General features: G+C 44.8%; 1 protein-coding gene across 1 annotated transcript in view; it reads right to left on the bottom strand.

Annotated features, from left to right (window-relative positions):
• Window positions 1-13116, bottom strand: part of gpc4 (glypican 4) — a 60607-nt gene that overhangs the window by 17204 nt on the left and 30287 nt on the right. Inside the window, exon 2 of the mRNA XM_037675430.1 lies at window positions 2931-3089. Within this exon, the coding sequence (XP_037531358.1) occupies window positions 2931-3089 (159 nt within the window). The remainder of the gene's footprint in view (window positions 1-2930; window positions 3090-13116) is intronic.

Genomic DNA, 13116 nt, shown 5'->3' with positions numbered 1-13116 from the left:
GGGGGGGGGGGGGGGAATGTGGGTGAAGGGTTGAACGGAAGACGGAGAGAGGGAGCGATGGATGAATTTCACTTCTCCTCCACTCCATTTGAACGTGAAGCGGAGAAGAGCAACACGCTTCAATCCATCACAGGAAAAAGAGGAGCTGACCGACCCGTCTCCTCCCACTTCCTCCTGCAAGGAGCTCCCCCTCCCTTTTCACCCCCACACCACCCACCAGTGGTCTCTGCTCCTCCCAGTCCCAGTCCAGGCAGTAATTGCATCCTATTTGTGCCAATTAGTCGCTGAGCTTCTTCCCCTCTTTTCTTAAGGCCGTGTCCCTCCTGCTGCTGGAGCTCACTGCTTCTGATGGACGTCTCTTGTTGTGTGTGAGAGTCTGGAGGCAAAAGAGACGTGCGTCTTCATCCACGTGCTTCATTCCCAGACACGGACGTGCACTGCTGGACAGGGTCAGTGCAGCAGGACGGGGGGTGAGGCCAGGACGAGACACAGGGAGGAGAACCAGTTCTGGCTCTGGTCTTCTTTGGCCATGACTCCTCGCTCCGGGCGCATGATGGGGGGGGGTCTTATCACAGGCACCACTTCCTGACGTTGTCTGGTGTGTGAACGCACGTTATAGCTGTGGTGTTGATGTGCAGCTGCAGCTGTGTTTATATATACACGTGCACGCTCCTGGTGAGGGACAGAAGTGGTGGTAGTTTCACCAGCTGGGGGAGAAGAAAGTGTTCTTGGAGTTGTGTCCATGTGACAACGGGACATAATGGGACAGCAACCTGAGCCTGTCATGGGATCCAGTGAGAGAGCTGCTCTAATGCTCTAATGCTCTAATGGTCCAATGGTCCAATGGTCCAGGTGAAGAGCACAGCAGGTCTTTGTAAAGACATTCCACATGTAACGCTTCAGAGAAAGCAGGAGTCTGCCGGCAGTGATGAAGAGGGGGCACACGGGGGGGATGAAGTGTGAAGATGAGTTTTACTGTCCTCTGTACGACCCAACCACTAACAAACGAACTAACAAGCCAGCGTGTTTTCCTGAAACATCTGGAGCATGAAACATCTGCGTGTCCTGTGATTTCAGTGGTTTCCATCAAAGCTGGTAACGTTTTGTTGCCAGGTCAGGTGTGAGTGCAGCGCTTCACACCAACTGCTCCCGTGTCTTCATCTAGTGACACGTGCAGTTCATGAAGCCAAGGTCCAAATCAAAGACTGCATGAGTGCAACATGAGGTGGCAGCGTGTAAATACTCCTCCTTTGTTTCAGTCAGTCACAGCTGGACGTGTGGAGGCTCAAAGTGAATGAGCAAACATTGTTTTCTCAAGAGCTCTGCTTGAAAACCCTGGAGCAGAGCTGCTGTGAGCTGCTACACACAGGTCATCAGGAGTCTGCAGGCTCCAACACCGTTCGTACGTTACATTTATGTCCAGTGCTTCTACAGTAGAAGTCTTTCCATCATTTTACTGCTTTATTTTTGTTTTAATCCTTGATTTAATTTACTTTTCCAGTGTCTTTTGTGCTTTATTAACAAATCTTTACTTCTGGCTTGCTGCCAATGCCACAAACACTTCCACACACAATTCTTTGAAGAATAACATTACTCCTTTACATGAATATTTTAACACCCAAGTTCTTCAAAGTGTATATATATATATATACATATATATATATAAACTATGATATATATTTCAGTGAGAAACAGCACAGCAGACCTGCTGCCATGTTCCTGTGTATAAATCCTTTACAGCATGTAACGTAAAAGAATATCTTTGCGATCATTGTTTGATGTGGAGCGACTGGATAAAGTCACGATGACGAAGAAAACTCTTGACGTCTCCGTCGTGTTGAAAACAGATGTTTTTAGTTGTGCAAAACCCTGGAGGAAACGCTCTCGACGACTGTGTTCCTGCTGTCAAATCACTGAACATACGGTCAAACACGAGACACAAGGCAAGCCCTCCGTTGTAACATCTGAAACCACATCTGTTTGTCTGTTTGTCTGTTTGTTTGTTTGTTTGTTTGTGTTTACAGCCTGCCATGGCTCTGACCAGTTTGTTAGTAAATTATCAATAACTTGAAGTCGGTCTCAAAAGAAGATATCTGTTTAAAGAGACGGTGGAGCCACAACCCAGCAGTCAAATGGAAAGAGATCACGTGCACTGAGGTGCACAGAGCGGGGGGTTCAAAGAGCAGGGAAGAGAAATGGAGAGGGGCCGAGCAGCCACTGCATTCCAGCACGTCACATTCCTCCCAACATCTGGCTGCAATACACGCTCCCTGTTACCAACAATCCCTCGCTGCCTTTCACACACACACACACACGCACGCACACACGCACACACGCACGCACACGCACACGAGCTGAAGATCTCTGACCTGCCAACGCACTAAGACTTATGCACGCACAGCTCTGCATGAAACCTCCTTTAACGCGACAAACCTCCAGCGTGCTGCAGCGCGATCGCTGCTCGGTGCGTTCGGCCTCATCCCCTGCAGAGCTGCGGCGGGGGGGCACTGAAAACTGCCCCCTCCCTCTGTGAGTCAGCACTGCTGCACGTTCCCATGCGCTCCGCTCGTCAGCGAGGGGAAACCTGATCCCAATATTTACAGGCGTGCACACATGTGCTCGCACACAGAGGAACAGGAAGTCCAGAGAAGACAAAGATCTGAGGGTGTGTGTGGTCTGTCTGGAGGCACGCATCATCTCTCAGGAGGGGAGGGAAGCGGGTGTAGCGGGGGGGGACGATCAGGCAGGGAGCTGAGACACTGAGAGACAGGTGGACACAGACTGACTGTCTCCGCCTGGAGCAGTGCGATGGCAGGTGGGGGCATCCGTCAAAAACGGTGAAACACAAGCCCCGACATGGAAACGGTGGCACAGCGTGCGTGGTGGTCAGAGTGTGCCTGGTGAGAGTTTGTGTAAGCGTGTTTGCTTACTGTCAAAGTGGTCGTGCCTCTGTTTGAAGGTGGACTGCAGGCTGGTGCTGAGCCTGGACACCGGGGCTTTGATCTCCGTGTGGCTCTGCTGGCTCAGCTTCTCCTCCAGCTCCACGGTGCAGCAGGAGAAACCCTGCGGACACACTTTCAGGGAGGCTCCTGGAAGAAACACACACGTGGCACTTTGTTACCAACCATCACGTAACCGGTCATTTTAGAATCACACACACAAGTCAGCTCAGAGTCAGAGGCGCAGACGATACCGCTGAAAATAAGAGCTTCACTCTGCACGGAGCCAAACGCACCTCGGCTGTTAGAGCCCTCCACAGCGCTCAGCTGAAGCGGTCTTTAGCTGAGTGCTGCTCTGATCCTGGCACTCCTCAGTCCTGACTGACGGGTCAGAGCCGAAGCTTCCTCTGAGTGTTGTGCTCTTCTAAAGACAGCTGTTAAGAGGAAAGGATTAACTCCTCACCACGGTGCAGGTGAGAAGTCTGACTGAAGCGTCAGCCTCTGACAGATGGAAGCACGTGCACGACATGCACCCGGCTTTGGTTTCAAATGAACGATTTCCCAACACTACCCCGTTAGGTCACGGAGAAGCTGTTTGAAATAATCTCCCGCAAACAAACAGAACTTGATCTCACTTGAAACTTGTTTGTAGAAACATTCAGAGCAAATGTGCTCCTGCATCTACAGGAACGTGCACGTTATCCGAGCTTCGTCGTTGTTACCACCTAAAGACACGCTTTGACTAAACCACAGTCAGCTTGGTCAAGAATGAGTTCAACATCCACCTAGAGAGACTGCACACCCTGCACCAATGATGTGGTTGTTGAATGACCGCAGCTGAGCAGCTGAAGAAGAAGAAACCAGGCCGTGAAAGCTTCGGCTGCTAAACTCTTAATAGCACTTACGTTTATTTCGGCTGCTCCCTCTTCAGGGGTTGCCACAGCGAGCAAACTCGCATGAAAGATTTGGTTTGTTTTATGCCAGATGCCCTTCCTGGTCTCGAACCTGCAACCTCAGCATTACAAGACGGTGGCACGGACCACCAAGCTGCCACAGCTGCCCAGCTGCTGAACTGTGAGTGAGCTGAACTTTAGCTTAAAAGTGAAACTTTAAAAGTTTAATTTTAACATTTGCTGAAAGCAGAAATAAAATGAGAAAAACAGCAGAAATGTGTAGAAAACAGAAATGGGCCGAGAGTGGTGGCAAAAAGAAACAGAAATGTGCAGAAAAGACTAAAATTAGTTTAAAAAATAGCTGAAAAAACAAAAAAATACATTTACATTACACTTGTTAGAAAGAAGCACAAAAGGTAGAAATAAGCTCAAAATAAAAAGGCTAAAATTAACAGAAAAATGCCTAAAACGTAGCAGAGAAAAAGCTGAATTTAGAATAAAGACGCTGAAAAAAGCTGAACCAGAAGAAAAGCTGAAATGAGCAGTAACAGGATTTGAAGGACGTGGGACGGCTCCACTCATCTTCAATGAGGAAAAACGTGGCCGAAACAGCTAAATGTAGCAGGAATGTGCTGAATGAGCTGAACATTTTGATAAATGAATTGTTGAACTTGCACAAAAACAGTGGAAGGAGCTGCGTGCTGAAAGCCGTACCGAAGATAAACGGGCGTGAACGGTTTAGAGACGTTCACACACTTGAGGCGAGGTCACAGGAGGACGATTGTGAAGTCGCAGCTGGAATAATGTTTTGTTTCAAACGGAGCTGCTGGACGTGGGGAGGACACAGGGATCCTTTCACTGCGTCCAAGCACCAACTTGTTCAGTGTTCTCCACCAGCTTGTGCTCACAGACGACTTGAAGTTTGGACAGAACACACACTTTTCTTACATTTCCAGTTTCTTTCTACACCGGCTCATTAAAAATCCCCCGTTTATTTAGACAAGTTCTGGGTCAGACTGTCATTCATCAGCAGTTCTGGCCCAGTTTGAAGTTTTCCTCACTGCTTTAATGATGGTAGGACGTTTTGTCCTTGTCTTTTTTATGACATTCATTTCTGCCAATCAGTCCATGACTAGACGTTTGCCCTAAGACGCTGTGTCAGAAGAGAAACTGTCGCTGTGTCATCCTCAGCAAGTTCTGCCTTCTGCCACAGACGTTCCTCCTGGTACTTCTGCTGAGTCTTCACAAGATACTTGGCTGTACTTTCATGCAGTTTCATTTAACCTGGTTATGTTTAAAATGATCTTATTGGAGATCATTTAAGTTTTCCAGTTACACTCCCTGCTGGTTGAAATGTTTGTTTGCCACAACTTTAGGAGACGGCACTCTTAGACCTAGAAAAACGCTGGTACAGGAACTCATATGATGCTCCTCCATAAATGTGGTGCACTTTGACAACTGTGCTAACTAGTTCTCTTTATAGTTAGAAAATAAAGAACAACATGTTAAAGGTAATGTGACTAAACAAACCTTTGAAAGATGCAAAATGGGCATTCCGCAAGGTTCTATTTTAGGACACTTGTTTTTGCTTGTACATTAATGATTTATTTAAAAGTTGTAAACATTTTCAGCTTCAAATGTTTGCAGATGATGTTGTAACTGGAAAGACTCCACAGCAGGCACAGGATGGGAGCGTCTCAGTGGTTTAACTAATATTCTTCATCTCTGAGCTGAATCAAAATGATCTCTTTGGTTTAACAAGCAAAACAAACGTCAGTAATGATTTGATTGTGATTACTGATCAGAAGAAAAACAAAAAGGCAGAAAAGTTAAAAAAGACTTGGATGTTGTTTTGGGTTCCCATCTTAAATTTAACATTAGGAAAGTAACTACTGTACAATCAGTAAAACTAAATTGAACTGCTTAGTCTCATAAATAACTAGTTTTGTGTAAACAAATTGAAAAATTTAGATAAAAATTATAAAGTCATGACTGTAAAAACAGAAAAAGTGTACTTCATTAATTTTTTGACAGATTTCTACATCTTTCATTTACAACTTGACTTAATTGTGTGTGTGTGTGTGTGTGTGTCCTTGTTTATGCTACTTTGTGAGGCCCATTTTTCCAACTTATACTACATTGTGAGGACCAACTGCTCCTTATGGGGCCCAAAGCCCGGGCCCCATAAGAAGAAGTCCCGTTGGTGGGTTAGGGGCTAGGTTTAGGACTAAGGTGTGAATTGAGGATGTGTTAGGTTTAGGGTTAGGTATGTACTGGTAATGGTTAGGTTATGGATAAAGGTCATGGTTAGGCTATAGAAATGAATGAAAAATGAATGGAAGTCAATGCAAAGGCCCCACAAAGATAGCAAAACAAACCTGTGTGTGTGTGTCCTAAATGCAGAGGCACTGAGTAAAATTATTAAAAGGCCAAAGATACAGGAGCTCCAGCCAGAGGAGGTAATGGAAACTGTAAACCAGTGAGGTACAAATCATTTGAATAAGGATTCAAGGATTCTTTATTTTCTACCCCATGTGGTACATGTGGTGGAACAAAATTATGTTCACAGGGTCCCAGTTACATCCAACAATAAAATGTAAAATTAAAACAGTAATAAGATCTAAGATATGAACTAAGACAAACATCAACTAAATATACACTAAGCACTCATAACATAAAAACAATATGCCGAACAGCAGCACGAACTGACGTCCCTGTCGCTGAAGGCTTTGGACAGTGAATGGTTGTAGTTTTCAAGAAGAGTTCTTCAAGTTTTTCAGGACTGGAATTGAACAGGGAATGAAAGTAAACCGTAAAGTTTTTGGTGCATGATGTTCATGGAGGTAGGAGCTACACTGTGCAGAAGAAGAGAGGTAGGTTTTGTCTTTTATTCTTGTCTGGGGCAGGCAGTGATGGAGCCGGGCGAGTAGAGGGAGCAATTTTATCCACCGTCACGTGCAATGGGGTGGCCAGTAGATTTAATGTTCAGCCACCCCAATCCTTTGAGGAAACTATACTTTCAAGCAATGTAAAAACTAGAAAGCGTAGTTTCCTCAAATGATCTGGGAGGTCGGTTCACATATATGGTAGTGGCCATCTTGGGTTTTTATACGTCATTCCAGTTTTCGACGAGGACCTTTTTTATGTCTGGATGCAGACACACACCAAAATGGAATTGGGCCTAAGATTTGTTTTTCAAGTTATCGTGCTCACATCATGCACAGACGGAGGTTATCTCCAATTCTCTTTTATCGATCCACAATGTGGGACAATAAAACCGTTCCCTAATGTTAAGAGTTTTGAACCCTCAGGTGAAACAGTGGGTCAGTGTCAAATCTATTAACACTGTCAAAGCTGGAACTAGTTCATTTGCTCTTTCCCTTCAAATACCATTTTCTTATTTCACGGCTGTATTAAGAGTGCACACATGTATCCTTTTTATTGCTCCTTTCATATATGTAGTGATTTTAATTATTTTAAAGCCTGGTCAGAGACTAGGTCTGCGAGTTAGCAGCAGATTTACAGAACAACTGTTGCTTTAGCATGTAACATTCTTTTTCTGTTGCTTCCATTTTAAATAATGATCAAGTAAGAAAAACCCAAATGGACATTTGATTTGCAGCATCTTGTGAATGTTTCCATTGTTGCACACTTGGTTTAGACAAAAAACAAATTTTCTGTTGCGCGTTAGGAATGTGCGATATAAACGGTACACGGTAGAAACATTTAGCCTACGATAGAGATCTGACTTCTACCGGCTAACCGCAGTAACGCTGTGTCTGAAGTTAAATCAGAGTTGTCAGTTTAATCGTTACTTTTTTTGAGTTGAAAACTGTGCGCAAGTGGCGTTAAAGTCTTTTCTTCGAGAGCTAAGTAGCGAAGCTACAAGCTAACTACGCCCAGCTTGCCGTAGAGTTGCCGTATTCTGACGCATGCGCAAAACGCTGTGTTCCGTCGAACGTTTGTTTTTCGTCAAAAGTTAAAGTAAGCGTTGGTCATCTTTAGAGAAACCTGCTCTCTGATCTGTAAAAGAACGCTGTGTTGTGTGATTTTACTGCGAGACCCTCTGGTCAAAGCCACAGACGCATTAAGGCAGGAGGCGGCGCCCACCAGAGGGTTGGAGGGTGAAGTGTTTCAGTTGCTGCTCTGTTGCTGTTCATTTATAAAGTGAGAATACTGGAAACTGTTAAGAGTTAACAACATATTCTTTAGTTTAAAACATATGGCTAAAACTACATTTGATATCTTTTGCACTACAAGAAAGAAGCCTAATACTTGATGTGTTTATTATTTAAAAACTCTCTGGACCTATTGGTGGAATTTTCTTAATTCAAAATAAATGATGGCAAAAGGACACCATATGCTTTTTTTCTTTCCTATTGCAAGTTTTATACCAAAAACATATTGTGATATATATCGTTATCACCACCTTTCACAGTACATATCGTGATATATATCGTTATCACCACCTTTCACAGTACATATCGTGATATATATCGTTATCGCCACCTTTCACAGTACATATCGTGATATGAATTTTATGCCATATCGCACATTCCTACGCGTTCGTAGAAACGTTCCAGTCAGTGGTTAAGATTCCTAATATTTAACAGCAAATCAGTTTTAAAATAGAGTAAGAGAGTGCAGTGAGTTCTGAGGGGTTTGACGGAAACATTAAAAATTAAAACATGCCGGGTCTAAAGTGAATCACTGTACTACAATCATCTAAATGGGAGGGGGGAGAGATGCACCATGGCGCCACAAACTGGACCCCTCTGTCTGGGATCAGGTCCAAATAAGTCTCAAGTCACTCCTTCTGCTTCAATCCACTCTTCAGAGTCATCTCTGCTTCCAGCCATCACACACTCTACTTAACCCCCACCCCACCCTCCTGTACACAAACCCAGGCACAGTTGGCAGCCCCAACCAAAACACATTCACACATCGCATCGCTCGTCAACACTCAGCTCTTTGTACGACTGGAGGTACAGGGACACACACACATACGAGCTGAACTCTTAGGTGAAACAGCCAGCCGGCTCTCCTCCTGCTGGGCCCCTGCCTGCCCACAGAGAAGGCGTACAGTCTGAAGGCTACAGCCATGTGGTCACCATGGTACACAGATAAAAGTGGAATGATCAATAGTTCACAGGAGTTTCTGTACAAATGTGAAAGGATTAAGTGTCTGAACACAGGCTGAGTGACAACACTGTATGTGTCAAACTCAAGGGAGAAATGCTTCTGCTGGAACAAAAGGATGGAAAACATGTACAGAAATGAACATCACAATCATACGTCAGAAAAAATCTCTTTCTGAACAGATTTGTGTGTTGGTGAACTGGCTCTTAGTCCCAGGGTTCCCTCTGAAGGCCCCTCAACCCCCCCATTTCCAGAGTAATTTAAGAAGCAACAGCACAAAGTGCCACGGCGTGGTTCACATGTCACTTCCAAGAGGAAAACTGTCATTTATGGGGGTCCAAACAAGAGAGCAGCATCTTGTAAACAAAATGGTATTCAGCTGCTGTGTGTCGCCTCTCTGCCTTCCCTTTGTAAGGGGTGGGGGGCCAGCACCCCCTTTAAATGGCTCATAAAATAAGTCACTTCCCGGAGACATTGTCCTGCCTCTCAAACTCCGTTCTCAGAGGAAGGACGGTAGAAGTGAAAATGCAGAACAGACACAAAACAGATTAGACCCCCCCCCCCCTCATTCTGCCCACCATCATGTGCCCCTGAACCAGACAGACATCAGCGTGGCCCCCCATCTCTGCCTCGCCAGCCACCACCCTGCGGGCTTAACCAGAGAGGTCAGGGGTTAACAGCAACTCCTCTGAGAGAGGTCGTGTCCTCTGACCCCCCCCCCCTCACACAAGACAGCCAGCACATCCACTACCCACAGTCATTTGTGCCCAAATCACTCCAGTAATAACCACCCCCACCCCCACCCCCACCCCCACCCATAATTTAGGGACATAAAACTCACAGGCACATGTAAAATGTATAAATAGGAACACTTAACGGTCACATCCTCCAATCAATCACAAAAAAATCTGTCTGGGATTAAATCTGTAGCCACCCTTAGGATTTAACTGGAATTGTGAAGGAATGAGGATGAGACCCTGGGGTGTTCACCAAACATCTGCTATGAATCGGAGCCGGGCTGTCCGAAAGAACAGTTTTCACACAATCGATCAAACATTATTAAATAATTACAAGATTTCTAGAGAAACCTGAAAACTGCCTCAACTGCACAGAAGAAGCCAACAGCAACGTGTGGCTTATTTTGTAATACCGTAGTCTAATCTGAAAAATCCTTATTTTGATGTATAAACTATATAGAGATCAAAAGAAATGTTAAAGCTCCTGCAAGTGGTTTATTAGGGTCACCGTGGTAATCCACTTGTGTCTCACTCCCTGACAGCACTCCAAGGCTCCGTTTACACTGAAGTTCTTCATGCTCAATTACCATCTTTTGCTTTGTTTTTAACGTGGCCGTTCACATTATCTTTCAAACACAACCTCCATCAGACTCCAATGTGAACCGCTTGTGAGACGTCCCTTGGATCGATCCACTCACCCCCACCTCACTGACTGAAGAGTCGGATGAAATGAGACATGAGCGTTCAGACTGAGGTCGTGCTGAAAAACTCGGAACATGTTTATGATTCAGCTCCACACCTGAAGAAGACCTCTACTTAAAAGTTAAAGTAAATCAAGAGGTTGATGCCCTTTTTGTATTTGGACACTAAACAGAAAAAGGATGCGTAGTAGTAGAGCTGTGAAAGTTCTTGTGGCTGAGAAGATGATGCCATTTTCAGCAACCAGGGATGCACAGATTCACTTTTTTCCCCGATCCGATCCCGATACATAAATCTGAATATCGTTCCGATAACATCACCATCATTATAGATTTTATATGAGGCTGTAATAATCTCCTCTCAAGTACAGTTTGTACAAATATATGCCTGCATAACCAAAAAGACAACTTCAGGTAAGTTTTATTAATGTTGGATAAGTTTCAAAGTTAGAATTAAATTCTGCTAACACAAAACATGTTTTAATTCCTATCTTTAAAGTGGATGTTAAAGTGATTAAAAGGCTTTGAACATCTGATAAGTTCACGGCATAAACCAACAGACATGTTCCTGTTTTTAGTATTTTACATCACTTTATAATGTAGCTGTTCATTCTTATATCATTTTATTTTATTTTTCAATTCATATGTTTTTTATGATTGTCTACTGTTGTACTGATAAATATCTCTGGAGGGTAAACTATATCTTGACTGCAAGTATGAAGCTGAGAAATCCTTTGTTTTCTACACCTGGCAGTGGTCGGTCATTAATTAGATGAAGTTTAGCAACTTCTCTGTAAACCCTGTAGCTTCCACGTTGTCCAGCAGAAGTTCACCTTGCTGTTGGAACGACTCCAGAAGTGATTTCTGCCGGCTCCTTTCGTCTTCTCCCACCTGGCTAAACCGTCCTCGTGCTCTTTAATGTGGAGCTTTTTCAAATGTTTATTAAGTTCCATGTATTGTAGGTCGCGACCGAGCTTCCCCCTCTCAGTACAGCAGCTCTGCAGACAGTGCACGTTGCTGTCTTGTGGTGTTTAGTGTAAAATAATTCCACACAGCGGACATGTTACCATGAAAAGTTTGTTAGCTGTTAGCCACAGTGCTGCTAACTCAGTCCTCACGTTGTAGCTGCTGCAAACTATGAACTGGATTTCCTGAATGTGAGGCGGGTCTTATTACTCTGGGCTCATGAGACACGCCTCCGTTCAGGAAATCCATTCCATAGTTTGAAGCCAACCTGCAGAGCAGCTGGCAGGGAATCACATGTGGAGAGTTTCATCAGACACAGACATGCATCATGGATCAGAAAAATCTGATACGTAAATGATGCTGGTATTGGAAGTCGATACAGATACCAGATCGGATCGGCCCCGTCCCTAGCCATGCTACAGTTTCCCCCAAAACTAACACAGCTTGATATTGTTTGCATGCCTTGTTTGGTGATGGGTGATAACTCAGCTGTTGTTGAGCTTGCCACACTGAATGACCACTGACTTCCTTCAGGATCACATCCAAACATGTCCTTACGACTGTGGACGACGATTACAAACTGGAACAAGGCAGCAGCAGCTGAGCACAGTTTGCTGTGTCATTCTAAGAGTGTCGGTGCGACGCCCAGGTTACATTTGTTCTGTCTTGGGCCCAGCGTGCACGGCTGCTCTGTAGCAGTCTCAGTGTCTCTGGTCAGAAAGAATCAGACACAAATGTAGTGGAGGTGGGTGTGTTTGAGGGCGATCCCACTGCAGGCTCAATTTATTATTTGATTTTCACGATTTTTGGTGCAACTTTACCCCAAAATACCAAATGCAAAATACGTTTATAGATTGTAGACAGTGGAAGAGTTTGTGTGAAAAAATTAGACAGCGCAAATGTTAGCGATGCTTCATGCCATCCTGTGTCTGTCTCTCCTTCCTGTCCTCTCAACCAGCCGGTCGGAGCAGATGGCCGCTCGTCCTGAGCTGGTTCTGCTGGAGGTTTCTTCCTGTTAAAGGGAGTTTTTTATTTCCACTGTTGCCACTGTGCTTGCTCAGGATGGGAGACTGAGCTGAAGAGAAGATTCAACGTGTCTGCTGCTTCCTTAGACAGAGAACTTTACTAATTTGACTTTTATGTGTGTGAATGTTTCTGTAAAGTGCCTGAGACAACTTTGTTGTGAAGTGGTGCTATATAAATAAACTGAGTTGAATTGAATCATCACACTCTAACTTGAACTGTCTGTAGTGAAATCTTCAACAAACCCTAAACTTACACCACACAGCCAGGCCTCCATCTCACGTCTTCAGCTCGTCCAGAATGCTGCTGCTCGGCTTTTAACCAGAACTCATAGGTCTGAACATATTACACCAGTTCTGTCCTCCCTTCACTGGCTCCCTGTTCGTACGAGGATAGTCTTTAAAATTCTTCTGTTGACCTTCAAATGCCTAAATGGCCTCGCACCCCTTCACCTCTCTGAGCTTCTGGAACCTTACATTCCCTCTCGGGCCCTGAGATCATCTGATCAGCTGCTTTTGGCTGTTCCAAAAACAAGAAGCTCAGAGGAGATCGGGCTTTTTTAGTCATGGGCCCCAAACTCTGGAACAACCTGCCCCCCAACATCAGTCAGGACACCTCCCTTCAACCTGCCCCCCAACATCAGGCAGACCACCTCCCTTCAACCTGCCCCCCAACATCAGGCAGACCACCTCCCTTCAACCTGCCCCCCAACATCAGGCAG

The sequence above is a fragment of the Nematolebias whitei genome, chromosome 4 (genome assembly GCF_014905685.2).
Source record: "Nematolebias whitei isolate Nwh7 chromosome 4, NemWhi1, whole genome shotgun sequence".
Taxonomy (NCBI): domain Eukaryota; kingdom Metazoa; phylum Chordata; class Actinopteri; order Cyprinodontiformes; family Rivulidae; genus Nematolebias; species Nematolebias whitei.
This window is presented reverse-complemented; position numbering and strand designations above follow the sequence as displayed.